This window comes from Primulina tabacum, chromosome 11 (genome assembly GCF_025594145.1).
Source record: "Primulina tabacum isolate GXHZ01 chromosome 11, ASM2559414v2, whole genome shotgun sequence".
Taxonomy (NCBI): Eukaryota; Viridiplantae; Streptophyta; class Magnoliopsida; order Lamiales; family Gesneriaceae; genus Primulina; species Primulina tabacum.
The window spans coordinates 39,400,965-39,427,911 of NC_134560.1; the positions used below are offsets into that span (position 1 = coordinate 39,400,965).

Genomic DNA, 26,947 nt, shown 5'->3' on the forward strand with positions numbered 1-26,947 from the left:
TAAAGTGTTGCTGTGAAGTGCTGATAACATCTGAAGAACGCCTAATCACTGTTTAGATTAGTGTGTTGATTTTTGAAGACTTTTCAATTCTCAGTTGATGCATCCTCTATATATTGATTATACGGTTTGTTAGTGGTTTAGGATGCAATTGTTTTTTACTCACCTTAATTAGGGAGTTGTTTTATTTTTTCACTAATATTGGTTTTTGTAAACTTACAAGTTTTTCTAGTGAATTATTTTGCCCTGAGGCACCGCGCAAGTATTTTATACTTGTGCATAATTTATATCTCGTCTCTCGTATCGTTTGTCATTCCGGTTGTGTGTTAATGTGTTAAACTATAATTTCCGCTGCATGTTGTCGTGGGTGTTACAACACCTACACACAACACCTACATTCTGATACATACAACACTCATCCTCATCACGTTCACCCTGTGGAAACTGAACTTTCAATTGGTATCAGAGCTTCCACTTGACGCTACTAAGTGAGATCATGTTTTGTTTTGTTTTCACAGGTGAAAAAGGATTATGGAAGCATCAACAAACACTGTTTTTAGACCCCCCGTGTTGGATGGATCAAACTATGCATTGTGGAAAGTAAAAATGAGGGTTTTTATTAAATTCATTGAAGAAAGAGCTTGGCAACGTGTACTTGATGGTTGGAGTCCACCAAAGATTGAGGATGTCGATGGAGACACTCGGCTCAAACCTGAAAGTACATGGACAATCGATGAAGTGCAAACTTCAAATTTTAATTTCAAGGCTCTCAATGCTATATTTTCGTCTGTTGACACAAGGATGTTCAATCTAATCACCAATTGTGTCTGTGCCAAAGAAGCTTGGGATATACTTCAGAAACATTGTGAAGGATCCGAGAGTGTACGCAAAACTAAACTAAGGATGGTGGCATCAAAATTTGAAAGCTTGAGAATGGAGGACAATGAGTCTATTCTTGAGTATGATAGCCGTTTGAGACAACTTTCTAATGAAGCTCACAGTCTTGGAGATCCCATGTCCAATGAAAGATTGGTGAAAAAAGTTTTAAGATCTCTTCCTGAGAGATTTAATGTCAAAGTTTGTGTAATTGAAGAATATAAAGACACTTCAACAATCAACCTGGATGAATTAATAAGTTCTCTCAGAACTTTTGAGATGAATCTTGATTTACAAAAGAAGGATAAAGGGAAGACAATAGCCCTTGAAGTTTCAACCGACTCTTATGATGAAATCCTTCAAATATCTAAAGAGGTGAATGAGTCTGATTTAGGTGAAGATTTTATCTCTCTAATTACTAAGAAATTTGGTGATTACTTGAAGAAAATGAGAGAGAAGAAGAAAATTGGACAAAAATCTGTGTTGCCCAATATCACCACTTCTGCAAAAGCTCAAAAGTTTACTCCTATGAAAGAACAATTTCGACCAAGGAATGAATTGCAAATCCAATCAAATGATAGAAATTTGGATTCAGTGCAATGTAGAGAGTGTTCTGGATTTGGACACTATGCCAATGAGTGTGCCAATCGACTTCGGAGAAACAAAGGCATGGCTGTCACTTTGAGTGATGAAGAGTCTGATGATGATCAAGGATCAAATGAATCTGAAAAACACACATCGCTGTCTGCTGTGATCAAGGAGAAATGTTTAATGCAAATTAATCCCTTGGGTGTTGCCACAGGTGCTGCAATACCTGGTCGCAACATCTCTTCAAATTTAGTGTGTCTTAATTCTACAACCCTTGGTGAATCAAGTCAGTCTGAAACCCAAGAAGTTGATGATGATGAAGTCACTCTGGAAAGTGTGCAGACAATGTATGAAGAATTGTATGAAGACTGGATCAAAAGAAATAAAGTGAATGCAATTCTCTCCAAAGAGAACACTGAGCTGAAGTCACAAGTATCACGACTTGAAGTAATCTTAAGCAAGAAAGATCTGGAATTATGGAAAGTCAAGGAGGAGCTTGGAGAAGCAACTCAAATTCTTGCTAAGCTTAATTCAAGTTCATCCAAACTTGATTCACTCTTGATGATTGGAAAGAATGACAAAGCTGGACTTGGTTATACGAATAACCTGTTTGAAACTGGCGAACCTTCCAATACTGAAAAAAACCAACTGTCTTTGTCAAAGAAAGTGCTGAAATCTCCAATGCTACACACACTGAAAAAAGTGCATCATCAAAAAGGCAAAAATCCACCAAGAAGTCCAATTCCAGGAAACGCCACTTTATCTGCCACTATTGTTTTAGACCTGGACATATCAAAACCTATTGTTTTAAACTGAGAGATGACTACAAAAAATTGGAATCTGAACAGGTGTTGCCTCAGGTATTGTACAACACTCGGCGCAACACTGCCAATAGGAAACCATCGGTAAAAAGGGTTTGGGTGCCAAAGGCTAATATTCAATGTTCTGTTATCTATACTTCGTTAAAGACTAACCTTGCAGGAATATGGTACTTTGACAGTGGCTGTTCACGCCACATGACGGGTTCTAAAGACCATTTGATTGACTATGTTGAACTGAGTAGTGGTCATGTGACGTATGATGGTGGTGCTAAAGGAAGAATTGCTGGCAAAGGGACCTTAAATGTTGATGGATTGCCTAACCTACACAATGTGCTTCATGTCGAGGGACTTAACTCAAACTTAATAAGCATAAGTCAACTTTATGATCATAGTTTACATGTTAAGTTTGATAAAGACAATTGTGAATTTTTTGATGACACTAATACTTGTATTTTGACAGGTACAAGGTCTGCTGACAACTGTTATCAACTTGGAGAGGACCTTGTGTGCAATCATTCAAAGGTGAGTGAATTAAAATTGTGGCATCAAAAATTGGGTCATGCAAACTTCAAGACATTAAAGAACCTTGGTAAGTACGATGCTGTGAGAGGTATGCCTAATTTATCCTCTGGAATTCCTTATGTTTGTGGTGCATGTCAAAAGGGTAAGCAAACACGTGTTCCCCATCAAGTGTTGCAACATTATGAGACAACACGGTGTCTTGAACTTTTGCACATGGATCTTATAGGTCCAATGGAAGTGGAAAGCCTTGGAGGTAAGAAGTATTCATTTGTTTGTGTGGATGATTTCTCTCGTTTTACATGGGTAAGTTTTCTTATAGAAAAATCCGACAAATTTGCTGCTTTTAAGAAATTACATGCTAAGATTACTAATCTACATGATTTGAGGGTAGGTAAAATAAGGACCGACCATGGTAAGGAATTTGAAAATTCACACTTTACATCATTCTGTGAAAAAAAGGGGATAACTCATGAATTTTCTGTCCCTAAGACCCCTCAACAAAATGGAATAGCCGAAAGAAAGAATAGAACATTGCAAGAAATGGCTAGGGTCATGTTGAGTTCAAAGAATATTTCAAAACGATTTTGGGCCGAGGCCTTAAACACAGCATGTCATATTTCAAATCGTGTGTACCTAAGGAGTGGTTCTACTATGACATCCTATGAAATTATCATGGGAAAGAGGCCAAACCTAAAGTACTTTCATGTTTTTGGGTGTATATGTTATGTTTTAAATGACCGAGATCATCTTGTAAAGTTTGATTCAAAAAGTGATAAGTGTTTATTCCTTGGTTATTCATCCAATAGTCGTGCATATCGCATATATAATCTTAGAACAAGAACGGCTATGGAATCTATTAACGTTGTCTTTGATGACCTTGCAGATCTAACAGGAAAAACAATCGAGGATGATGTTGATGGGCTATTGAACGTAAGTGAGACACTGCCTAACACAGATGTTGTACCCGGTGTTGTAACACCTGAGACAACACCTGCACTGGCAGAATCAAATGATGAACCAGGAGAGGAAGCTGTAAATGATGATGATGTAACCAATGAAGGGATTGATATTCTCAGTAAGATTCAGAAAAATCATCCATCATCTCAGATCATTAGAGAAGCATTTGAAGGAATGCAAACTAGAAGAAAGGAGAAAGTATATTATCGAAAAATGATTGGTCTAGTATGCATGACTTTCGTGTACTCTCAAGTATCGTATGTCATTCTTGTTTTGTTTCACTCATTGAACCCAAAAATATAAATGAAGCCTTAAAAGATGAATTTTGGGTCAATGCGATGCATGAGGAACTTGAACAATTTGTTAGGAATGATGTGTGAGATTTGGTTCCTAGACCTAATAATGTGAATGTTATTGGAATCAAATGGATTTTTAAGAACAAAACTGATGAATCTGGAATTGTTGTGAGAAATAAAGCAAGGCTAGTTGCTCAAGGGTATACACAAATTGAAGGGATTGATTTTGATGAGACATTTGCCCCTGTTACCCGAATGAATCAGTCCGACTTTTACTTGCCATTGCTTGTCACATGGACATAAAACTATATCAAATGGATGTGAAAAGTGCATTTTTGAACGGCATTTTGAATGAGGAAGCTTATGTAAGCCAACCTAAAGGATTTGAAGATCCACACCACCCGGACCATGTCTACAAGTTGAAGAAGGCACTTTATGGACTGAAACAAGCTCCACGAGCATGGTATGGTAGGCTTACTGAATATCTGCTTGACTTAGGCTTCAAACGAAGTGAGGTTGATAAAACCTTTTTTATTCAAAAGTCGAAGCATGGTATTCTTGTGTGTCAAATTTATGTGGATGACATCATTTTTGGCGTTTCTTCTCAAAAGCATGTTGATGATTTTGTTAAATGCATGTCTACCACATTTGAAATGAGCATGGTAGGAGAATTAAGTTTCTTTCTTGAATTGCAAATTAAACAAATGCATGATGGCATTTTTCTGTGTCAATCCAAGTATGCTAACAATTTGGTTAAGAAATTTTCTGCCGAGAACACTAAACACATGAAAACTCCAATGGGGTCGACTGAAAAAATGTCTAAAGATGATGTTGCCGCAGGTGTTGACAACACCCAGTATCGCAGCATCATAGGCAGTCTTCTTTACCTGAGTGCAAGTCGTCCCGACATCATGTTTAGTGTATGTTTGTGTGCCAGGTACCAGGCTGATCCTAAAGTCACTCATCTAAAAGCTGTCAAAAGAATTTTGAGATATATATCTGGAACAGTTGACTTAGGTTTGTGGTACACCAAAGAAACAAACACCAATTTAGTGGGTTTTAGTGATGCTGAGTGGGCTAGAAACCTAGATGATAGAAAGAGTACCACTGGTGGATGTTTTTATCTTGGTAACAATTTGGTGTCATGGTATAGTAGAAAGCAAAATTGTGTGTCTCTGTCCACTGCTGAATCTGAATATGTTGCAGCTGCTAGTTGCTGCTCACAACTCTTGTGGATGAATCAAATGATTAAATATTATGGTTTCAACAGTGACACCTTTAATTGTATACTGTGACAACTCAAGTGCAATTGATATTTCAAAAAATCCGGTACAACATTCTCGAACAAAACACATAGACATAAGACATCATTTTATTCGAGATTTGGTTGAGAATGGTACAATTCGAATGGAATTTGTTAGAACTGAGAACCAACTGGCTGATATTTTTACAAAACCATTGGATTTTGAGAGATTTTCCAATCTTAGGAAGTCTCTCAGCTTGTGTGCACAATGATCACTCACGGATGTTGTCCTGGGTGTTACAACACCTGTGGACAACACTCAGCATGCATGTGCATTTTATTTTTAGGATGCTAGATATATTGCATTCATCCTGTTTTGTGTGAAGCTTGTACAAGTGAAGGATACTGAATGGTGTGCTCTCAGCTGAGAATCAAACTTTCTCTTAAAATTTTCTAAAGTGTGGATTATGCTCAATCTAAGTCATTAAGTAGTTGAGGATGTTCGTGTATTACATGATCTTGTCCAATATGAAAAATGACTTGGAAAAATCTTGAGCAACAAGATGAAAAATAGAAAAGAGGAGAAAAATTGAACAAAAAAAAAAAACGTTTAGAAGAAAATGGAAAAAGCTACCTAGAGGAGTCCAATGAAGACCGTTCTTCTAGTGTGGGAGCTACCACTTCTAAGTCAAAATACAGATGGAAAAAGCTACCTAGAGGAGTCCTATGAAGACCGTTCTTCTAGAGTGGGAGCTACCATGTCTGAATTAAAAATGTTCAAGAAAGTTTGAGTCCAAATTGTGAGTGTTGCCAGGAGGTGTTGTCAACACCCAAGTACAGACAGATCACGGTTTGATCACATGCTTGCGTATTTCATTTTTGATCATATTTTAGGCATAAATTTAAGTCATTCATTCTGCTGTTATGTGAAATCATCAAGTCCAGTGGGCTATGAGATTTTAATTCATGAAATCCGAAGAAAACCCTAACCAACTTAATTTTGAAATATCTTGATCTCTAACTGTTTGTGGGGTTAATTTAACGTGGTGTTTTATCCTGACTGATGTTTTGAAATAATGATTGCACTGTTTCAGAAAGTTACCGTTGGGTGAGAGTAAAAATTTATTTGGAAAGGTGCTGCAGTTGCGGCTCACCAGGATGTTACCGTTGGAGGGGTGTATTTAAATGATTAGGATTGAATTAGCATTAACTTTACCATTTATTAATCTTCCTCACATTTTAAGATTTCTCCTGCTCTCACTATTCAGTTTCCGCGCGAATTAACTCTGTTCTTCGCAATTTTCTGCGTTCTTCGAACTACTCTACTTTCTTTATTATTGATTTCGCAGATGGCTAGCTTTGACCCTCACGACATCAGAAGTGAAATGGCTGCGAGCATGCATAGAGAGTCACATGACTCAACACCCACCGCCGAAGCCAATGTTGGGGGCCTGGAAATTGTGGGTGTGCCAGAAGAACCAACTCCGCTGAAAGTAATCGCCCCTGGTGAACCTGGGAATGAGATCAACGTTGAGAATCCACCGGATTTTGAAGCCCTGAATAAAGCTTTTCCCCCTGCTCCTATGCGCCGAAGGTCAAAGAGACAAGCAGGGTTCGATCCTGACTTTGTTCCAACCAAGAAGCCTCGGGCATATACCTCCTCAAATCTTCTGGACTCTGATTTCTCATCTGGAGATGACTCCGATGATGATGATTTTGAGTTGGTGGCTCGCCCCAAACCAACTGTTGCTGCAAAGGAACCCAGTTCTACTTCTGATGTTCAAGAGCAAAACCCCGTCACAGATCCACAAAATGTTGCAGAAGAAAGATTTCCTGCTGAGCCTGAAGAAGATGAACAATCTCTGGTAGAGTTCCTTGCTCAACTTAAAGAAGAAAAGGCTGCCAAGAAACAAATTTCTAAGGATGATGAACCTGATTCAGAAATGATGAAGGAATTTGAGGAAAACTGGCCTGGAGCTTCTGATGATTCCTGTTCATCCTCTGTGTCTGATTTTGAGTCTGAGGAACAAAATGATGCTGAATCTGAAGATATTGGCTCTGAAGAAAGTGAGTCTTCTGAAGATGTTGCTGCTACTGCTGCCGGTGTTGAGGTGGATGTTGACAACATCGAGCTCAACATTGACTATGCTGACTATGATTTAAGTAAGTCTTTTTCCCCCAAATTTTATTCTGAGGATGCCTTGGCATTGTGGCCGTTGTTTGTTCAGAGAGAGCTGATTGAGGAGAAAAATATTTATGTTGATGCATATGGGAAACACAATTTGATTGAGTTTCTCAAGAACCGAAGGTTGCTATCCACTGTCACTACTGTTATGCCCTACTGCCGCCGTGTAGTGTTGGAATTCTACTGCAATCTCCTGGGCAGTGTTGGAGATGAGGAATCGGTGAAGTATGGGAGAGTGTTTGTTCGTGATCATATCTACAAGTTCTCATCTTCTGTGATCAATGCATTCTACAACACTCCTGATGTTGAGGAAGTTGAAGAGAACCTGGACATAAATGATGTAACCTCTGTGCTCACTGGAGGCTTGATCAAAGTGTTCCCTGACCATCCCAAAAAGTTGAGTGCTGCCAATCTCACTTCTTTTTTCTCTGTGCTGCACAAGACCTCAATTTGGAATTGGACACCGTCAACAAATTCTACTACTGTGACTAGATCTCAGGCCCTAGTGTTGTTTTCTATTGGTACTGGACGTGCCTTTAACTTTGGGAAGCTGGTGTTCAAGATAGCATTGCAATACGCTGAAGGAGACTTCAAGAAAATCAAGCTGTCTTACCCTGCACTGATTTATGGAATCTTGGAATCTCAATGTTTCATTAGGGATATTGATGAAGATCACTACCCTGTCGGAGAGTCTCTGAAGATTTCTCCTGCTTATTTCAAAGGCAACAGAAAGATCGATCTGCCTTGGCTGCATTCTAGTGTTGCTCCGGATGTTGGCAACACTGATGATACAACATCCGAGCCTGTGCCTAAGACTGCTACACCGCCTCTTACAGATGTCCCTCCTACTGGTTATGTCACAATGTCTATCTCCTACATTCAAGCTCAGATTGCCTATGGTCGACAACAGATTGAAAATGCCAAGAAGACCATTGAACATTATGAAAATCAAGTGGCTGATTATGAGCTTCTGCTGGATGAAGGTGTCCATTCTGGACAAAAAGGGGGAGTAGATACAGATATAGCTGGAACCAGTGGAGCAAAAATGGCTGATGCTGATGATGACAGTAATGAAGGATAATGAGATTTTGAGTTTTTTTTCTTCTCTTGATGGTTTTAGTATTTTAGTTGTTCTTTTATTCTCTCTGATCTTTGTTTCTCCTAATTAATGAACTGTTTCGATGTTATGATCTGAATGTTGCAACATCTAACATACAACACTTGTGTTAACTGTATCAGGGGAGGCTTAACGGTAGAATTCAGGGGGAGTCAACTAAAGTTGGCTGCGTCACTGATTTGCTAACTCAGGGGGAGCTGAGCCGTACAACTATTTTTGGGTTGTTTTGTCCAGAAAGGCAAAAAGGGGGAGATTGAAAGGAATTTTATTCCTTGATATATTTTCTTTTTTTATCTTTAATATTTTGCCTTTCTAAACAGGAGAATAATATCGAAATTGATGATATGATCTCGTATAAATTCAATATGTGATATAAGACTATATTTGATATGACTCATAATATCTTTAAGATATGATATCACAATATCTTTAAGATATTATCCTTGTTTTAAAAAGAGTTTGTTTCCTAATGAAATTGTTTTTTTTCTCGATGTTAAATAGGACTCAAAGGAGAAGAAAAAGGTGTAACGATATAGAGTATAACAATTCCGGAGAGACCGAGAGCATAAAAATCCTAGAGAGACGAATTCATACTAAGAGTTTTTGAGATCGAGGCAATCTCGTGCCATTGTAAAGTGTTGTTGTGAAGTGCTGATAACATCTGAAGAACGCCTAATCACTGTTTAGATTAGTGTGTTGATTTTTGAAGACTTTTCACTTATCAGTTGATGCATGCTCTGTATATTGGTTATACGGTTTGTTAGTGGTTTATGATGCAATTGTTTTTTACTCACCTTAATTAGGGAGTTGTTTTATTCTTTCACTAGTATTGGTTTTTGTAAAGTTACAAGTTTTTCTAGTGAATTATTTTGCCCTGAGGCACCGCACAAGTATTTTATACTTGTGCATAATTTATATCTCGTCTCTCGTATCGTTTGTCATTCCGGTTGTGTGTTAATGTGTTAAACTATAATTTCCGCTGCATGTTGTCGTGGGTGTTACAACACCTACGCACAATACCTACATTCTGATACACACAACACTCACCCTCATCACGTTCACCCTGTGGAAACTGAACTTTCAAAAACCGTGAGTCGAGTTCGATCCTGTTATCCCTTTTTTCGCACGATTCTTCCCTCCTCAATCGTCGTTACTCGTCGGCATCGGTTGCATGATTTTCAGTTCGAGTAGCTCAATTTCATCTCATAGTCGCTTGCTCGAAAATTTTGTGCCGCTAATTATTATAAAAGTATTTTCAGAATATTAAAACATTTATATAGTTAATATTAATAGATATTAAATTATCACAAAAACTTTTATGAGACCGTCTCATGGGTTAATTTTGTGAGATGAATCTTTTATCCGACCCGACCTATGAAAAATAATGTTTTATGCTAAAAATATTACTTTTCACTTTAAATACCGATCTCACGAAAGATTTACTATTAAATTATTACTTCAATATTTTTCATATTTATGCGGCCAAATATGAAGTCGCATTCCACTTCTTCCACTATGTTAAGTGCGATTTCTCACTTATTAAATTATAGTGGAAGAAGTGAAACGCACTTAATATAGTAGTGGAAGAAGTGGAATGCGACTTCATAAAGTAGTTAGAAAGAACCGCTCCGCTACATAGCACCGTCGTAAGTCGGCGGGGAGGCGATATATAGCGGCAACTTCCCCAGTCTATATATCATTCGAAAATTCATTTTGTGAGTGAGTTGAGTCGGCTTCTCCGAAGAATACCTCCGCAGTTTTCGATCCTCCGCCGTCTATTGTTTCTCGATTGGAGGCGCCACCTTATCTTCGGTGAGATCCGAATGCCCGTTCTGTTCTGTGCCGTAATTTTTGTCTCCCTATTTTGATTTATCTGCGTGAGATTATGTGGCTGGAATCCACTTTTCCCGGTTTAATAGATTGCAATTTTCATGGAGTTCGATCCCTTTGTAAATCATATGTTCTCATGGTTGATTGCCTTTTTCTGTTTGGCTTTCGCTTAGCTGATTGTTTATCTTGTATCAAAATGAATTTGTGTAGACCTAGAGTAATTTTTTCTTTTGGGGGAGGGGCTTGTGCATCCTTGTTTACATCCCTTGTAATTCGTAAATTCTCCGCAAATGATGAAGGGAAAGTATGAGCTAGAGTTAGGTTATTCGGAAATGTACATTATTTTTGTTTTCTGAGACGAAAAGAATATAATCAAGGAGTATGAAACCAAGATTTATGGTTTAGAGGGTTTTTGCTGGCTAATTGATAGATGTAGCTCTTAATCTATGTTTTTTCCCTCTATTTTCTAATGTAGGGCATAGAAATGGGGCAGGATAAGTTGGTGGTGCTGACTGATCAAGTGACAGTGTCTCTTACCACTGTTTGGGAGGCAATCAAGGTGGCGGGGAAGGAGGGATTTGAAAAGCTTGATCCTTTGATCATCACTCAAGCTTCCTCAGACTGTAATTATTTTTTGTTTTTATGCATCAATATTTTTCTTCATAATAAGCTTGCAACTTTTTGTTAGTCGAAGTACAAATGATGATAACCCCTAAAAAATCATCCTGTTATCTGATAGGATCTAGTGAAGTTGATTATTGTTTATCTCAAGATTAAATTAAATCAATATCATTTTCTTTTTATCTTTGACGTTTTTCTTTACTCATCAAGCTGTATATCTTCTTACTGTTATTATATCCATATGACTCTAAAACAAGGCAACCTGTGGTGCAACTGTCATGTTTCCTCGATATAGAGAGCATTGTATTCCCTTTTAAGTGGGATTTGCACGTTTCCTTGATGGCTGGTCTGCTACCCATTTGTAGCCAGAAGGAGGCCTACAGGTTTGCAAATGGAAACTATGGTGTTTCCCCAATCCTTCGCATTTTCTTAGTCACATAAGATTGCCTGCAACTATTTGCATACGTAAAATGTGTAATCAATGGCCATTGGCCCTCCCTGTTCTTTCTGAATTCATCAATTTAAGTTTATCCAATCCTTTCCAATTTATAGATCCAATGTTGAGTCGATAACATTTTGGGCGTTGAACCTACCTTATGGTCTTTGGAGTTCATTAATTCATGTGAGTTCATACATCGTGGCAGGTCTGTTGGGGGAGGAAACTTCATCTTCAGATGATATTATCTGTGTTTGTAAATCATTTGAGTTTCCCAGTGATCATTTGCTGGTCAATATTTATAGTGTGTTAAGGCCCGGTGGAACTATTCTTGTTTATTTGACTTCGCAACCTGCCAATGGGCACGCTGTAAGTTTGCAACTGGGCGAAATATGTTGCTTATTGGAGTCTTCGGCGACAATAGTTTTTTCTCGATGTATGTCAGAATGATCTCGTGTACAATTCTTGTTACAGATGCAATCTTCCCTTGAGCGCAAGTTACTGCTGAATGGGTTTCTGGATGTACAAACTTCTGAAAGTAGCCAATCTCTTGCAGTGAGCATCAATACCCCTCGCCTTTTGCTTTCTTTTTCCTCACTGTTTGCCATTGTATTGTATTGATCTGATCATATGCATGTCTTATTCTCTTGTTATTTATATGCTGTGAGCCATTATATGTTTGGCTTTATGGAATTTCTAAAATTGATCTGATTGTCTTCTGCCGCCAGATTGTGGGTAAGAAGCCCTCATGGAATATTGGTTCATCATTTTCCATTAAGAAATCCATGCCTGTTCTACCCAAAGTTCATTTTGTTGATGATATGGACTTAATTGATGAGGATAGCCTCCTCACAGAAGATGATCTGAAAAAACCTCAGCTGCCTCTTGGTTAGTGTTTATGCTTGCGGTTCGATTGCTTATTTATAGTCTTATGTATGATTGGTAGGTAGAAATTCTGAAAATATTGACCCTTGCTAGGTGATTGTGAAGTTGGAAGTACGAGGAAAGCCTGTAAAAACTGCACTTGTGGAAGGGCTGAGGAAGAGGAAAAAGTGCTGGAGCTTGGACTTACCATGGACCAGCTGAATAATCCTCAATCTGCTTGTGGAAATGTTAGTTCAATTGAACTCTAAAATCCTTTTTTAGTTTCTGGGTTTATAAATGCCACACTTCCTGAAAATAATAGGGTACTACTTTTTTTTTGGTATATACTAGTTTCTTTTCTTTTTTTTTTTTGAAGCTGATCACTTTTTTTATTAACAGTGACAATATGCAAACATTTTTTTAATTAATGTTTGGCTTTGAGAAGGTAATACAAAATATGATGAATTCTTGTGTGTGTTGGGAGCTTGCGAGTTTCAGTCACTTTTTTCATCGGCCATGGAGCTTGTTTGTATAAGGAACTCTGTTTTTCTCCGATATAACCTCATTTAATGATTGCTGTCTGTGCAGTGTGGTCTTGGTGATGCTTTTCGATGTGGTACATGCCCTTACAAGGGTCTTCCAGCATTTAAACTAGGCGAGAAGGTACCTCTACTGATATCCAAATTTACATTCACCTCCATTCAAGGAAATTTAGGCGTTAGATGATTTCCTTTTTTTAGCTTGTGATGTACAAGAAAGTAATTAACGAGACAATTATGTTCCCTTGGCAGGTAACATTAACAGGAAGTTTTCTTGCAGCTGATATTTGAGAAGAATGTCAAGAAGTTGAATCTGGACAAATTTGTTTCACAAAACAGATGGATCCATTTTAATAGCGTTTATTTTCCCTACTCTAGTCCTAGCCTAGTTATGTTGATCTGTGCTATTTGGGGTTCTCTATGTATGCTCTTTCCATGAACAAAATGGATTCTTTCTTGAATGAAATGTGTGAACCTCGTAGTTCGACCGACTTGTAAGTGCAAAATAAAAATCTACACGTTCTACAGAGTTATATATTTAAAACCAGTGTTCTTTAGACTAAAAAAGGGGAGAGCATCAGCGTTCTCTGCTGCTGCAAATTGCACATTTTCACGAAGGATATTGATTGAAGAATTTTTTCAAGGATAACTGGAAATATCTGGTTGTGAATTTAACAATCGATGCGATCCCCGATCCTTCGATTTTTATGCAAAAAGTGACGAGTAAACATATACAATGAGGTAAGAGGGAGTTTGAGGATGTTTCTGACAAATTTTCCGACATCAAGTTAGGACTAGGGACAAAGTTAATGGCTTAAACCTATAAATTAAAAACTGATAATAACGTGAATTTTACCTTAAATATATATACCCGAGTATCTATGTACAAGAGACGATCCTTATTTTTAGCATAATTTTTTCCAATTGTTTCTGTTTTTTTTTCAACATGATATTTGAACCGAAAGTCGCTATGAATAGCTATTCCAGCCGTTCCTAACGCTGTATTGAGTCAGGCGTATAGATTGAGCTAAGTTAGAATTATCACTTTCTAGGTGGGCTAAGTTAGAATATTATTTTTCATTTGGTATATATTAATTAATAATTTTTATTTAATTAATTTATTTATTTATTATTATTATTATTATTATTATTTTTAAAAAAGCGAATATACTCCTTCCGCACTAAACTTTGCTGTAAAGTGCATGCGCATAAAAAGTTCCGTCAGTGGCGAATACTCAGCTATATAAACAATCTTCCCATAACTTGCGTATCGAAAGAACGTCAAAAGTTCTCTGTGATTCAAGAAAACTCCATTGAAAAGATGAGTTTGAAGGTATGGTAATTGCTTATCGCATATGCATTGAGAATTTCGCGTTTGTTTTTTCACTTTTGGCTGGAAATTCAATTTTCTCGAACATGGGTGTGATTTCCTTTTGCGTTTTGTCTGATCCATGTGTTTTGATCTGGTCATATGAGTATGTCATTACAAGGGGTATACGGTTGTCTTTTGTGGTTGATCTGTTGCTGGGAGATCAGTGGATTTTAATAGCAAAATGATTTGCATGTTGTTGAATCTCCTAAAAAAAAGATCTTCTTCCCTTCCTGTTTAAGATTCTTGATCAATGTTCTTGCAACGCATGATATGTTCAGCCTTTGTTCGTTGTATTTGGATGATGGGTGGCTTATTCTATTTGTCAAAAAGCCATAGACAAAATTTAAAGATTTTTATTTGGAGATGATCACCCATCTGCCACAAGTGGCATGCTGTTAGAACTCTTGAAGTAGCCCCTGGTGTATAATGATAATCAGTTTGATTTGTTCTCTATTTAGGAGGCCAAAAATGTTTCGGTGTATAATGAAAATTTTGAAGCCAAAGTTTATGTTATTTTCAATAAATTATTCGTGAAAAATGATCGTTCTGATCTGCTGTCCTGCTGGTCTATTCAATCCCTGTTTATTGTGATTATGATCTGACATATGGATGGATTACAGAGTACAAGCTACAAAAAAATTATTCTTGTAATTAAAACGTGAATTCTTTTTTTCCAGCATCTCCATAATTACTGCAAGTTGCCATCCAGATGAAATATGAACTGTTTTACAACAATTCAATTGCCACATCTCATGTGTGATCAATACTTTACAACAATCCAAATGCATCCCGCCTCATGTGATCATTATTTTGCAACAATAGAATTATTTCCTTCACAATGCAGTCAATTATTCAACCGTCGCTCCTACTACTAATTCCCTTTGTCAGTTTGTGCCTTGATGAGAGGTGTATATATAGCTTTTAAAATGGAATTAAGTCTCTCTCCCAATCAATTTTTTTCCTTCAGAAATTACACCATCAAAATTGAATTATTGATCACCAATACCAAATGAAAACCTTAAGGTATAGGAAATTGACAATGCAATTATCAGGGACAGCAGTTGGATATATTCACCATATGAGGTTGCAGCAAATAGGTATAGGAAAAAAGTCTCCATGTAGTCGATTCCTCCTTTGAGTGAATTCTTTGTACTGTGTTTGGTGACATAGGATTTAACAGGATTTGAAAATGGTGTGTGTTGGATATTTCTTCAATTTCAGATGCATTAGTCAATTATCAGAACTATACTATGTCTGATGATCTTTTTGTTGTTAATTTTCAGGATAAAGCCTATTATGCTACGCTGCATCTTCATAAAAATAATAAGTGTACCGTTAAGAAAAAGGATGTTTTCATCTGTTAGGATTCTTGAAAAAATTGAGACAATAATAATGTCTAGTTTACCAGACCAAAACGGTATTGCTGAAGGAAGAAAATGAAACATAATATTATTACATATATTATAATGCTTAGCAGCTTCAAACTTTTTTGATCTCTTCTTTGCAGTCAGTTATGTGTTTATTCACTGCGTTAAATGCTTTCAAAAAATTGTATGAGAAAGAACTCAAATACCTGTGCAAAACATGCCATATACTTTGCGCTTTAATCGTTTCTTCCTCGTTTCCCCCAAACCAAACGGCCTACCAAGTACTATCCATTGAATGACTCGAATTAATGGCGAGATTGTTCATCTGGTTATTTTCACAATAAATCATTAATTATTGAAATAATATATTATAATAACTTCATCTGGTGTTTATCTTGACAAAATGAGTAGACCTGTGCTTTAACTTACTCAAATAATTTTTTTGTATTGAACTTGCATTTGGTTCTTGTAATGGCATTTGGGCAGTCCTGAAGCGACTTTCTTCCAACATTGTTAATAGTAGGGATTTCTAATGAAATCAAAATTCAAAACTATAAACTTCTTGGTTGTTTTTTGTTATGGATGTCCTTGGTTAAGATATCATGTGGTTATCTTCATTTATCATCTAGGGATATTTTATTCAACAATAACTGCTAAAACTTATGTCCATACATTTCTGTGGCTTCAGGAGGAATTTGAGGAACATGCTAATCTAGCTAAGACCTTGCCAGATACCACGACCAATGAAAATTTGCTGATTCTGTATGGACTCTACAAGAAAGCTACAGTTGGAAACGTCAACACAAGTTAGGCTTCGCTAAATTCGGTTTAAAATTTAAATAAATCCTGCATTCATCACAATTCTACTATTGTGTTGATGCAAAAACGAAATTAACCCTTCACAACGCAGGCCGTCCTGGTATGTTCAGCATGAAGGAGAGAGCAAAGTGGGATGCTTGGAAGGCCGTTGAAGGTATTCAATTCGCATTTCATTTATGACGTTGGATGACATGACTAACGAACGAGTGATGCGAGATAATTGTTGAATTATTTGATGTAGTGGTTCAGTAGATAATTTTTTTTATTCTCTATTGAAGATTACCCTTTTTGAACAAAATGGCAAATATGAGCTAAATCTAGTTGAGCTTGAGAATAACCTCACTCGAGCTTGAGCTGGCTCGTGTGCGACGAATGCTTGTATTTGATAACTCTAGCATGATTCATGCTCAACGTATATCATAACTTGTGGCAGGAAAATCGTGTGAGGAAGCGATGAGCGACTATATTACCAAGGTGAAGCAACTGAAGGAACAAGCTTCTACATGATGAATAACTCCAATTAAGCAGTACTTACATATAATCTACCAATGCCAGAAGTTCCGAATTGTTGAAGTTTTTAATGTTTCGAGTCTCCGTACTTATACTACTTATTTGTGCTTTTGTTTCATGTACTCTGAATCCATATTATGTCAAACATATTATATATAACACATGAAAATATTTGAAGTTGGTCCGTCGAATTCCTTGGCTTGACTCAGTTTATGTATTATGTTTAATACCTCTATCCAAAAAAATTGCGGAATATTTGTAGCAATACAGCACAACTGTTTCTTTTCAAATATTTCTTCTACGTGTAAGCTATATCATCTGCTATATCACATACAGAAACATACTAAATGATATTATTATGACAAGAAATGGTAACATAGGTATACTGTTACAGCCAAAGCAACCACTACCCATTGTCGGCCCTCATCCGAAACGATCCATTTCAACAACAAAAACCCTAGTCCAAGCAAGCAAACCCACCCAAGTTCTTCCCCATTACAATTGAAACTAGGCAAGCAAGAAAAAACCAAGTACACGACAAGTATAAGCACGAGAGGGCCAAGAAGAGTCGAAGTAACCGTGTATATTACCATCGCAAATAGAATCGGCATTGCAATCGTATAAGTATTCGAATAAATCGCGAGAAGTACTATAAAGGGTACGAGCAAAACGCACAAAAAGACTGCATTTTCTGTCTTGGAGAGTTCTAAGGCGGTGTCGACGACTAGGAAGTTGACGTTGCCTCGAAGGAGGAGGCCGAATGCCACCACTAGAAGTAGGGGGAGTAAGGGAGATAGCCCTTCGGCCATTTTAAATGGATGGTGATTGTTGAGGGATTGATGTGTTTGTATTCATGTGATGCAAGAAAAGTTCCATGTTTTTTTGTTTTTGCATAGGAATGGTGTGGTCATGGGGATATAATAAGTGGGATTTTCTGGTATTTTATATTTGGTTGGTATATTTAGGTCAATGTTTTGGTTAACCAATATAGTTGTTTGGTAGTACCACTTGTTGACATCAGCCGTGCAAATTTCTTCCAATAATTTTTTTTAATTCCTATAAATCTTTTTAGGGGAATTTTTAAATAAATTATATAAATGCTGTCAGATTAATGTCTTATAAAATTATTTATTTATTAACCAGTTGGAGGTTCAACAAAGAAAACAGTTGTCGCGCTTCTCTGTACTAGAAAATTAGAACAATATGAAAACAATTCGAGAAGGAAATATGTCGATGTGTATTTTGAAAAATAAAATAAAATAAAGAAGATTTCAATACAGGATAGATTATCCATTAGTTAATGTTTTTATATTAACTTCAAACGTTAGGTTAAGCATCGGTAGGACAAGAAAGATTAGGTACATATGTATAATATAAAATGAGCAGGAATGTACCTAAACTTTTTGGGCAGGCATTATAAATATATATATATATATATATATATATATAGTTTTATTATAATGTTTATTAACAGTATACACTTGTGTGCTCATCAATGAGGTGACATTCACTAATGGACAGCGCGGATTTAGCATAGGGCCCATGAGGGCCATGGACCCCCTCAACTTTTTTAAATTTTTTTAGTTGATATTAATTTTTGAAATATATATATTACATATATATATAAATGACCCACCACAATAAATTAAAGAGCATGTATCTCCATGGCAAGACAAGAGTTTCTGTAAGTGTAAACTCAGGTTCGAATCTTAGATTTTTTTTCTTCATTTTTTAAATTAATAATTGATTTACTTTTAATTTTTTAATACTTTATTACTTTTAAATTTATCATCTATGAAAAGCATTTTCTACTATCAGGTGTTGAGTCTGCTGACTCTTCCAGTTTTTATCGTTACTACAGAACGGTCATTCTCAACTATAAATATCGTCAAAAATAGGATTTAGAGAAAAATGAATGATGATTTTCTCTCGGATGTATTGATGCTATTTATTTAAAGAGAAATTGCTTAAAATATTTGAATTGATGTTATTATCGAAGAGTTTGAAAATTTTAAGGAATGTCGAATTCTTTTTAGTTAGAAATTTTCTTTTTAAAACGTATTGTTTATGTTTGGTGAATATAACCGATGTAATTTTTGTCTTTCCTCTTTTAACATTTTGTCTGTATTTTATAAGCGGCCCCCATAAAGTCGAAATTCTAGATCCTCCCCTGCTAATGGATATGATGAACTATATCAAAATTGTATATTCATTAGACGAGTATCATCGCATTAATGGATACAGAGGTCGATACAGTTGGTGGATATCATAACAAAACTATATGTGTGTGCACGTGGATTTGTAGTAACGTTGAAATAAGAGATCACAGGATAAAAAAAATGGAGAAAAAGTAGAGATAATTATTAGTGAACAAAGATCAATAGTATTTTTAAGAAAGTTAATAAAAAAGAGATTGTATATTTGTATGTCAAAATTACACGACTGGCACCAAATAGTTACTATATGATGTTCATGCTTAATGAACCACTTAGTTAGAGTTCAGTTTCTGTTCCTAAATTCTAATTATCCCCGAAGACTCTCTGAACTGATATCATGTTGAGATCATGAATGCTTAACTTTACCTTAAAAACTAAATCAAAGTGAGAAGAATGCACAAATCAATATATACAAATTAAAAAAACTTAATGCTGCCGATTTGAGACATCTAAAACATATATACACTCTCTTTTTCTTTCTTTTTTATTTAGGTGTAATGACACAACACATCCTTTGTCACTTTTTTCTTAAAATACCTAATATAACCTATACTTATTAACTTCGTGATTCTTATAAGCTAAATATATTACATCTTGAACTATTTACTTTATGTTAATATATATTAATAATTGTACAGTACTATGTTTCTTTTAAAGAAAATGAGGCAACAGTTTGATTAAAAACCCTTTGTTCTAAAATAATAATGTTGTTAGTATTGATATATCTTTTAAACAACATTGTGATTATTTTTTAGAAAATCAAGATAAAAACGCTGTTTGAAAAGACAATGTAATTTTTTAAAAAAAAAAAACAAAAATCGTGTAAGTCACAATAAAAAAAGATAAAAAAATAGAAAAAACTACAATGAAATATCACCAAATTATTTAATTTTATTGAGTTTAATTATTGAGTATTTTCTTATATATATTTAAGAAAACAAATTACGAATATTAGGGACATGAGTTTGGGCCTTCACTAAACTTTAATTATGAAATCCTTCCACCATTTTATTGGGACTAAGGCCCTGAATTAAAGTGAGGACCAATACATTTGGCCTACAATAAAGTGGGCCAAATTTAGAGTCCAATAACGGGGCCACATAACTCTCCAGCGACACCTCCTCCTCCTCCGCGCCGCTGCCGCTGCCGCTGCCGCCGTTGTCTTACCCGCCTCCATTAATGGAAGACGAAGAAGTTGATGCAGCTATACAGAATCTATGGCAGGAAGTTCGCGACCTAAGCCTAGGTAAACCACCGCACATTGACCACCTCCCCACCCCACCAACTCCCCTCCAATTCCTCCGCCACTACGTCACCTCAAACAAGCCCTGCCTCATCTCCGACGCCGTCACCCACTGGCCGGCAATTACCTCATGGACCTCCACCTCCTACCTCCTCGACGCCCTTTCCTCCTCCGGCCCCGTCTCCCTCCATCTCACTCCCACCGGCCACAGCCGACTCCCTCGCGCCCCATCCCATCACCCCTTCCTCCCTCTGCTTCGCCTCCGCCCACGTCCAGAACCTCCCTTTTCAAGAGGCTCTAGAAATGGTTCTACAATCCGGTGAAGACAATAGAGTAGCGTATTTACAGCAGCAGAATGACTGCTTCCGCAGTGAATTTGCGGCGCTGGCCGGTGATTGCGAGGAAGATATTCGGTGGGCTAGCGAGGCACTGGGGTGCAAGCCGGATGCTGTGAATTTGTGGATCGGGAACCAGTTCTCTGAGACTTCTTTTCACAAGGATCATTATGAGAACCTGTATGTAGTGATTAGCGGAGAGAAGCGTTTCCTTCTTCTTCCCCCTACCGATGTTCATAGAATGTACATAACAGAGTATCCAGCTGCTCACTATTGCTATAACCAGGTGCCATTTTTCCCATAAAATTTGGTTTATTCATCATTGCTGGTGATATTTCTTTTCTTTGGTGTGAAATTGTTACGAGTAAATAGTAATATATCACGCATGCTAAGCATGCTTAACCGCTAATGATAGCTTGGTCTGTCTATAACTGTTAATATGTAAAAGTGTTTCGTGCTTTTCAAGTTTGAGATTGATCAGCTTGATACTCCTGGAAATTGAGTTTGAGTTAGCGTTTAACTACTCATAATGTGCGAAAGAGTTGGGTTTTTTTTTTTTCGGAAAGATTTTCTTGGTTCTTGGATGACATATTGTTGCTTCAGCGACTCACCTTTGAAGATTTTAAGATATCATAGCTCGAGAATTAATAAAAACTTTTCGAGAGATGTAAGGTTTATCATTTTGGAGAATCATCACTTTCAATGGTAGGAAAGGTTGAGTGTGTGAAAAATATTGTATTGGCTTTGAATCGGATTCCCACTTCGTGGACGGGCCAAATCATGGGCAGGAAGAGATCGCCCTCCAGATAAAATTTTCGTATGCATTTTTCTACACATGCAAAGTTTTATGTCCATACATTTTCTTGGACCGCTCCTTCTACTTCATTGGTAATCTTTGTCGACTTTTGATTCTAAAAACTTTGTTACTTCACAGGATAGGGGAGAGTTCACACTAGAGCTAGAAGATCCAGTTCGGTATGTGCCATGGTGTAGTTTGAATCCATACCCCTCACCCTGCGAAAAGCAGAGAGAAATCAATAAATTTCCTTTATATTTCAATGGACCGAAGCCATATGAAGTGACAGTAAAGGCAGGGGAGATGCTCTACTTGTGAGCTTTAGTGATTCTGTTATTTTTTTCGTTTGTTCTTACAGATATTTGAATTTGCACGATAACAATGTTTACTGAATACCATGCAGGCCTAGCATGTGGTTTCATCATGTTAGACAAAGTTCAGACGAGAGAGGACTCACCATCGCGATAAATTACTGTACTAAAATCTTGAAATTTCTTCTATGTTTTGATTTCAGTGGTTGGAGTAATCTATATATGTAACCTGGCTTGTGTGGCAGGGTATGATATGGGGTTCGACATCAAATATGCCTACTTCAACTTCCTGCAATCTATTCCTTACTCGAGATCCAAGGATCCGATTTTCTGCCAAAATGGTAATGTAAAATATGATGATTTTGGGTCGGTGAATGACTCAGGGTATGCATCAGATGTTACTGCTGCATCTATGGACAAGAACCAAGATGATAGGGATGAGAATCAATATCTTCGATCCTAGTCGGAAAATATGTTATGTATGTATTTTGGCCAATAGTGGGAAAATATGTTATGTTATGTATGTATTTTGGCCAATATCTTCGATTTCTATTTATTGTAAAAAGTATAATTATTGAGAGAAAGATTGGTGAATGCAATAATTATCTCTGTTGGGTAGAGCAATTTTAACATTATGTTTGAGTTTTTGTGCTGTTTAAAAAATTTGAGTTGCATTATTACCACGAGAGCCGTAACTTTTGATAAAACGACAAGTGATCGTTCTTACATTATTTTATTATTAATAATTTTTAAAATAAAGTATAAGACTGTTGAACGTATAAAATTTAGGGGTGTATTGGTTATAGACTTTTAATGACTTTTATGGAGTTTAAAAGTCTAGAGGTATTCAAACTAGAATTTTATATATTCACTCCATAAAAGTTTAGTGGTATTCAATGTAAACTTTTGTAGAATTTTAAAAAGTCATGTGGTATTCAAACTAGATTTTTAAAAACTCTACAAAAGTCTATAGGTATTCAAAATGTCAATAGACTTTTAATGACTCTATGGAATTCTATTAAGTACAAGAATTATAGCCTATGGTACAACAATAAAATGTCAACAAAAGTCTTTGATTCAACCTAAAGATTTGGATGTACATTTAATTGAAAAATCTCCCAAATTTAATACAAACTTTCATTCTTTTCTCATTTATATTTTTCCTTTTATTTGTACTTTTTAAAAACATAATTAAAATTTAATTTTTTTATTAATTATTATATAACATTTTATTTTTAATTATTTTCTTTAATTTTAGTTAATCTATATCTTAAATTATTGTATAAGCAAATTCATACCGATACTGTACCAAAATTTTCAGTATACCGAACCAAAAAAACCTTACATTTTAAATTTTTTTATAATTTATTGTTTTAAAATATTATATATTTTAAAATTTTTGTATATTTTTCCGGTATTGCGGTATATACCAAAATTTTCAAATTGGATATCGTTACTGTACCGAAAAATTCAGTATTGTTACCGTACCGTACCGAAATCTTCGGTATATTTAAAATTCGGTAAATTCAATATTTTTTTGTTACGGTAATCTCGGTATACCGAAAATTCCGTATTTATCCCCACCCCTAACAAGGCTTGTATTGGCATGTGTTATATTACACAATTTTCTTTGAAAGAAGTGTCAATTTGATGAATTTCAAATTGAACTAGATAATGAAGCTCAATTGTATTGAGTGTTCTTTTAATAAAATTTTATTATGAACTTATAAAAATATTATTTATTGATATGTTGAATTGACATAAAGAATTAAAATTTTGATTTCAATAAATTGGATAGTTCATTTGTCGTTTTTCACAAATTAAATTGATTTAATTTTTAAGTAAGTAAAATCCATTTACATTCATAAATAAAAATAATAACTTAAAATTGAAGAGGTTATCTATGTCCAATAATTATTTTAAAAAAATTAATAAAAAATAAATCACAATTATAAACTACAAAATTCACATAATTCTATGAAAAAGTTTACAAAAGTCTACAAAAATCTTGAAAAAAAGTCTATAAGAATCTATGAAATTTGTTTTACAATTCTATGATATTCCATAAAAGTCAATAAAAATCCATTAACTCCACAAAAGTCCATCATTTAAAAAAAATTATTAAAAATATTTGAAAGTATAGAATGGATATACACCCCTGAAAGAATTAAAATTTTGATTTCAATAAATTGGATAGTTCATTTGTCGTTTTTCACAAATTAAATTGATTTAACTTTTAAGTAATTCATAAATAAAAATAATAATTTAAAATTGAAAATGTTATCTATGTCCAATAATTATTTTAAAAAAATTAATAAAAAATAAATCACAATTATAAACTACAAAATTCACGTAATTCAATGAAAAAATTTACAAAAATATTGAAAAAAAGCCGATAGTGCGAAATTTTAAACTCCGAGAAAAAAATATTGGATGAGATGTTTGCATTTCATTTCCGCAATTTGAGAAATTGAAATTGATGAATCTCTTCTTTAAAGTGCGAAATCACGCTTCTCCACAATTCATACCATCTCAAATTATCCAATTCTGCAAAGCAGGCTTAATCTCCGATGCCATCACCTTGCTGAACTCCTTAACCGACCGCAAGAAAATCGTCTCCCAACAAGTCTTGTATGCCACGATTTTACACTCTTCTTTCAAATCCTTCAACTTCAGCCTCGGCCTTCAGCTCCACTGCCACATCATAAAGTCTGGCCTTCAAACTGATCGTTATGTCGGTAACATTCTTTTGGCCCTGTATTTCAAACTTGGCTCAGATTTTAACGATGCTCGAAAACTCTTTGATGGGTTATGCTCCAAGGATGTCGTTTCTTGGAGTTCGATGATATCCGGGTACATTCGTGCAGGAAAACCCCGTGATTCTATTAAGTTGTATCTTGATATGTTGGATTATGGCATTGGCCCAAATGCTTTCACTTTATCAGCGGTGGTCAAAGCTTGTGCAGAGCTGGGGGAGTTGAAATTGGGGAAATGCTTACATGGGTTGGTGATAAAATGCGAGCTTGAGTTTAACAGTGTTATTGTTGGTGCTTTGATTGATATGTACGGGAGGAGTTTTGAGCCGGGGGATTGTCACAAGCTGTTCGATGGAATGCTTGAACCAGATTCCATCTGTTGTACCTCTGTGATTTCTGCCTTCACCCGGAGCGATTTGTACAGGGAGGCATTGGGAATGTTCTATTTGATGTCTAGGAAATACGGGTTTCTTCCAGATTGGTTTACTTTCGGGAGTGCTTTGACCGCTTTGGGGAATTTAGAAAGACTGAAGCAAGGAAAAGAAGTGCATGCGCAAGTTATTACTGGTGGGTTTAGTTGGAATGTTTTTGTTGATAGTAGTTTAGTAGATATGTATGCAAAATGTGGGTCGATGGAAGATTCACAACAAGTTTTCGATAGAATGGACAGTAAGAACTCAATTTCGTGGTGCGCATTGCTCGGGGGACACTGTCGGAAGGTCAACTTCGAAAGGGTTATTGACTTGTTCCGGAATATGGAAATGGATCTTTACAGTTTCGGTACCGTCCTGCGTGCCTGTTCCGGTTTGGCTGCTGAGAAGCTTGGGAAGGAGGTACATGGCCAATATTTGAAGAGGGGTGGCTGGAGAGATGTGGTGGTGGAATCAGCTTTGGTCGATCTATACGCTAAATGTGGCTGCGTGGATTTTGCTCACAGAATTTTCTTGGACATGTCTGTTAAAAATCTGATTACTTGGAACTCGATGATCAGTGGATTTGCTCAGAATGGGAGAGGTGGAGAAGCTGTAAGACTATTCAATCAGATGATTAAAGAAAGAATTAAACCGGACTACATAAGTTTCATCGGAGTTATATTTGCTTGCAGCCATAGTGGTTTGGTTGATGAAGGGCGTAAAAATTTCATCTCAATGCCCAACTATGGGATCAATGCTGGAATCGAACATTATAGCTGCATGGTTGATCTTTTAGGTCGTTGTGGAAACATAGAAGAAGCTGAAGAATTGATTATGAATTCGGAATTCAGAAACGACTCATCACTTTGGGCTTCTCTCCTTGGAGCTTGTGCTACCTCTACTGATCCAACTGTTGCAGAACGGATCGCTGAGAAAATGATTGAACTGAAACCTGATTTTCACTTGAGTTATGTACTACTAGCTAACATTTACAAGGCAGTGGGTCGATGGAAAGATTCTCATAAAATTTTGAACCGAATGCAGAAAAGAGGGGTGAAAAAAACGCCTGGAAGGAGTTGGATTGATAACAGTATACAGAACCACATGCCTTTCTGTGAATTCTCTTGATGTTCCCGAAGAGATCTATGTACAGTGAGATTCTGATTTGTGAGTTTCTTCCACTTTTACGAGACAGAATTATTCCGAGTGGGCGAGAAAATTCAAAATCCACCAAGGTGTATGGTTATCATTCATCACATTTCAAAATATTTATAGATGTAAAGATAATTTTCTGGACGATTGTGATGAGCCTTGAAGGTGGAGTAAAATGAAGTGAAATGCAATGGAAAATGAAGCAATACAAGGGAAGGGATTGAATTGAATCGGCCACCTTCCAATGAAGATTGTGGACAGCAATGTAGATGCTACGGGTTGCAGTGGATACAGAATTACAAAGCGTGAATATAAACACTTCGAAAGCGCTTCAATTTTACAAACCTCGTTATCAGATGTCATATATCCGATGCAATTTGAGCTAAGGAAAAGGGATGACAACAGAGGGAACAAGAAATGCACCACAAGTAAATTTTTTTCTTCTAGAAAACGTTCCATAAATTGAAAAGAAGAATGTGATGAATGCTTGGTTATATTTTCTAAATACTGCAAGCGTTATGTCACGTTGAGTTTATTCAACTTTTCAAGAATAAGTGGATATTCTTACAATATGAAATAGTAATAAATTATTTTTGGGAGGAAAGAAAACTTGAATTATTAAGGACTGTTTAAGAGAATGTGAGAGTAGATTCAAAATATGTTTTCAATTAAAAAAAAATATTAATTGTGTTTGCTTGATGCTCCGGGAAAGCCTAAAGTCCAAATCTCTTGGCCAAAGTAATACAAATTTCATTTTGTTGTGAA

General features: G+C 36.1%; 6 protein-coding genes across 7 annotated transcripts; all 6 read left to right on the top strand.

The window, feature by feature from the left end:
- The first annotated feature begins 528 nt into the window (after window positions 1-528).
- On the top strand, window positions 529-4,360 carry LOC142519868 (uncharacterized). The gene is made up of 4 exons (XM_075622885.1): window positions 529-2,265; window positions 2,310-2,655; window positions 2,743-3,959; window positions 4,199-4,360. Exons 1-4 carry the CDS (start codon window positions 529-531, stop codon window positions 4,358-4,360), a joined length of 3,462 nt encoding a protein of 1,153 aa, XP_075479000.1.
- Window positions 4,361-4,371: 11 nt separating this feature from the next.
- LOC142519870 (secreted RxLR effector protein 161-like) lies at window positions 4,372-5,352 on the top strand. The gene is made up of 2 exons (XM_075622886.1): window positions 4,372-4,572; window positions 4,795-5,352. Exons 1-2 carry the CDS (start codon window positions 4,372-4,374, stop codon window positions 5,350-5,352), a joined length of 759 nt encoding a protein of 252 aa, XP_075479001.1.
- Window positions 5,353-10,185: 4,833 nt separating this feature from the next.
- On the top strand, window positions 10,186-13,436 carry LOC142517801 (anamorsin homolog). 2 transcript variants are annotated; one of them, XM_075620259.1, is made up of 8 exons: window positions 10,186-10,414; window positions 10,908-11,055; window positions 11,698-11,858; window positions 11,964-12,044; window positions 12,218-12,377; window positions 12,468-12,601; window positions 12,942-13,016; window positions 13,145-13,436. In XM_075620259.1, exons 2-8 carry the CDS (start codon window positions 10,917-10,919, stop codon window positions 13,181-13,183), a joined length of 789 nt encoding a protein of 262 aa, XP_075476374.1. In that variant the 5' UTR covers window positions 10,186-10,414; window positions 10,908-10,916; the 3' UTR covers window positions 13,184-13,436. The 2 variants fall into 2 exon arrangements, with proteins under 2 accessions (XP_075476374.1, XP_075476373.1); XM_075620258.1 differs by having other exon boundaries at window positions 10,205-10,446.
- A 620-nt stretch (window positions 13,437-14,056) lies between these two features.
- LOC142517804 (acyl-CoA-binding protein-like) lies at window positions 14,057-17,151 on the top strand. The gene is made up of 4 exons (XM_075620261.1): window positions 14,057-14,225; window positions 16,320-16,437; window positions 16,542-16,604; window positions 16,884-17,151. Exons 1-4 carry the CDS (start codon window positions 14,214-14,216, stop codon window positions 16,955-16,957), a joined length of 267 nt encoding a protein of 88 aa, XP_075476376.1. The 5' UTR covers window positions 14,057-14,213; the 3' UTR covers window positions 16,958-17,151.
- Window positions 17,152-20,238: 3,087 nt separating this feature from the next.
- Window positions 20,239-22,493, top strand: LOC142517803 (lysine-specific demethylase JMJ32). Its single transcript, XM_075620260.1, is given in 5 exon segments — window positions 20,239-20,625; window positions 20,627-21,040; window positions 21,689-21,864; window positions 21,954-22,024; window positions 22,107-22,493. Coding segments are annotated over 5 exon segments (1,149 nt in total). The 5' UTR covers window positions 20,239-20,355; the 3' UTR covers window positions 22,325-22,493.
- A 1,766-nt stretch (window positions 22,494-24,259) lies between these two features.
- LOC142519164 (pentatricopeptide repeat-containing protein At1g03540-like) lies at window positions 24,260-26,695 on the top strand. The gene has a single exon (XM_075622097.1). It carries the CDS (start codon window positions 24,341-24,343, stop codon window positions 26,156-26,158), a length of 1,818 nt encoding a protein of 605 aa, XP_075478212.1. The 5' UTR covers window positions 24,260-24,340; the 3' UTR covers window positions 26,159-26,695.
- The last annotated feature ends 252 nt before the right edge of the window (window positions 26,696-26,947 follow it).

Excerpts from the sequence above, each read along its gene's own strand:
- LOC142519868 (XM_075622885.1), top strand. The coding sequence starts at position 529 with ATGGAAGCATCAACAAACACTGTTTTTAGACCCCCCGTGTTGGATGGA. Across the intron at positions 2,266-2,309 it reads TGGACATATCAAAACCTATT|GTGTTGCCTCAGGTATTGTA; the intron begins GTTTTAAACTGA and ends GAATCTGAACAG. Across the intron at positions 3,960-4,198 it reads AAACTAGAAGAAAGGAGAAA|AACAAAACTGATGAATCTGG; the intron begins GTATATTATCGA and ends TGGATTTTTAAG.
- LOC142519870 (XM_075622886.1), top strand. The coding sequence starts at position 4,372 with ATGGATGTGAAAAGTGCATTTTTGAACGGCATTTTGAATGAGGAAGCT. Across the intron at positions 4,573-4,794 it reads TAGGCTTCAAACGAAGTGAG|TATGCTAACAATTTGGTTAA; the intron begins GTTGATAAAACC and ends TGTCAATCCAAG.
- LOC142517801 (XM_075620258.1), top strand. The coding sequence starts at position 10,426 with ATGCCCGTTCTGTTCTGTGCC. Across the intron at positions 11,859-11,963 it reads AACCTGCCAATGGGCACGCT|ATGCAATCTTCCCTTGAGCG; the intron begins GTAAGTTTGCAA and ends TTCTTGTTACAG. Across the intron at positions 13,017-13,144 it reads CATTTAAACTAGGCGAGAAG|GTAACATTAACAGGAAGTTT; the intron begins GTACCTCTACTG and ends TTCCCTTGGCAG.
- LOC142517804 (XM_075620261.1), top strand. Across the intron at positions 16,438-16,541 it reads AGTTGGAAACGTCAACACAA|GCCGTCCTGGTATGTTCAGC; the intron begins GTTAGGCTTCGC and ends TTCACAACGCAG. Across the intron at positions 16,605-16,883 it reads TGCTTGGAAGGCCGTTGAAG|GAAAATCGTGTGAGGAAGCG; the intron begins GTATTCAATTCG and ends AACTTGTGGCAG.
- LOC142519164 (XM_075622097.1), top strand. The coding sequence starts at position 24,341 with ATGAATCTCTTCTTTAAAGTGCGAAATCACGCTTCTCCACAATTCATA.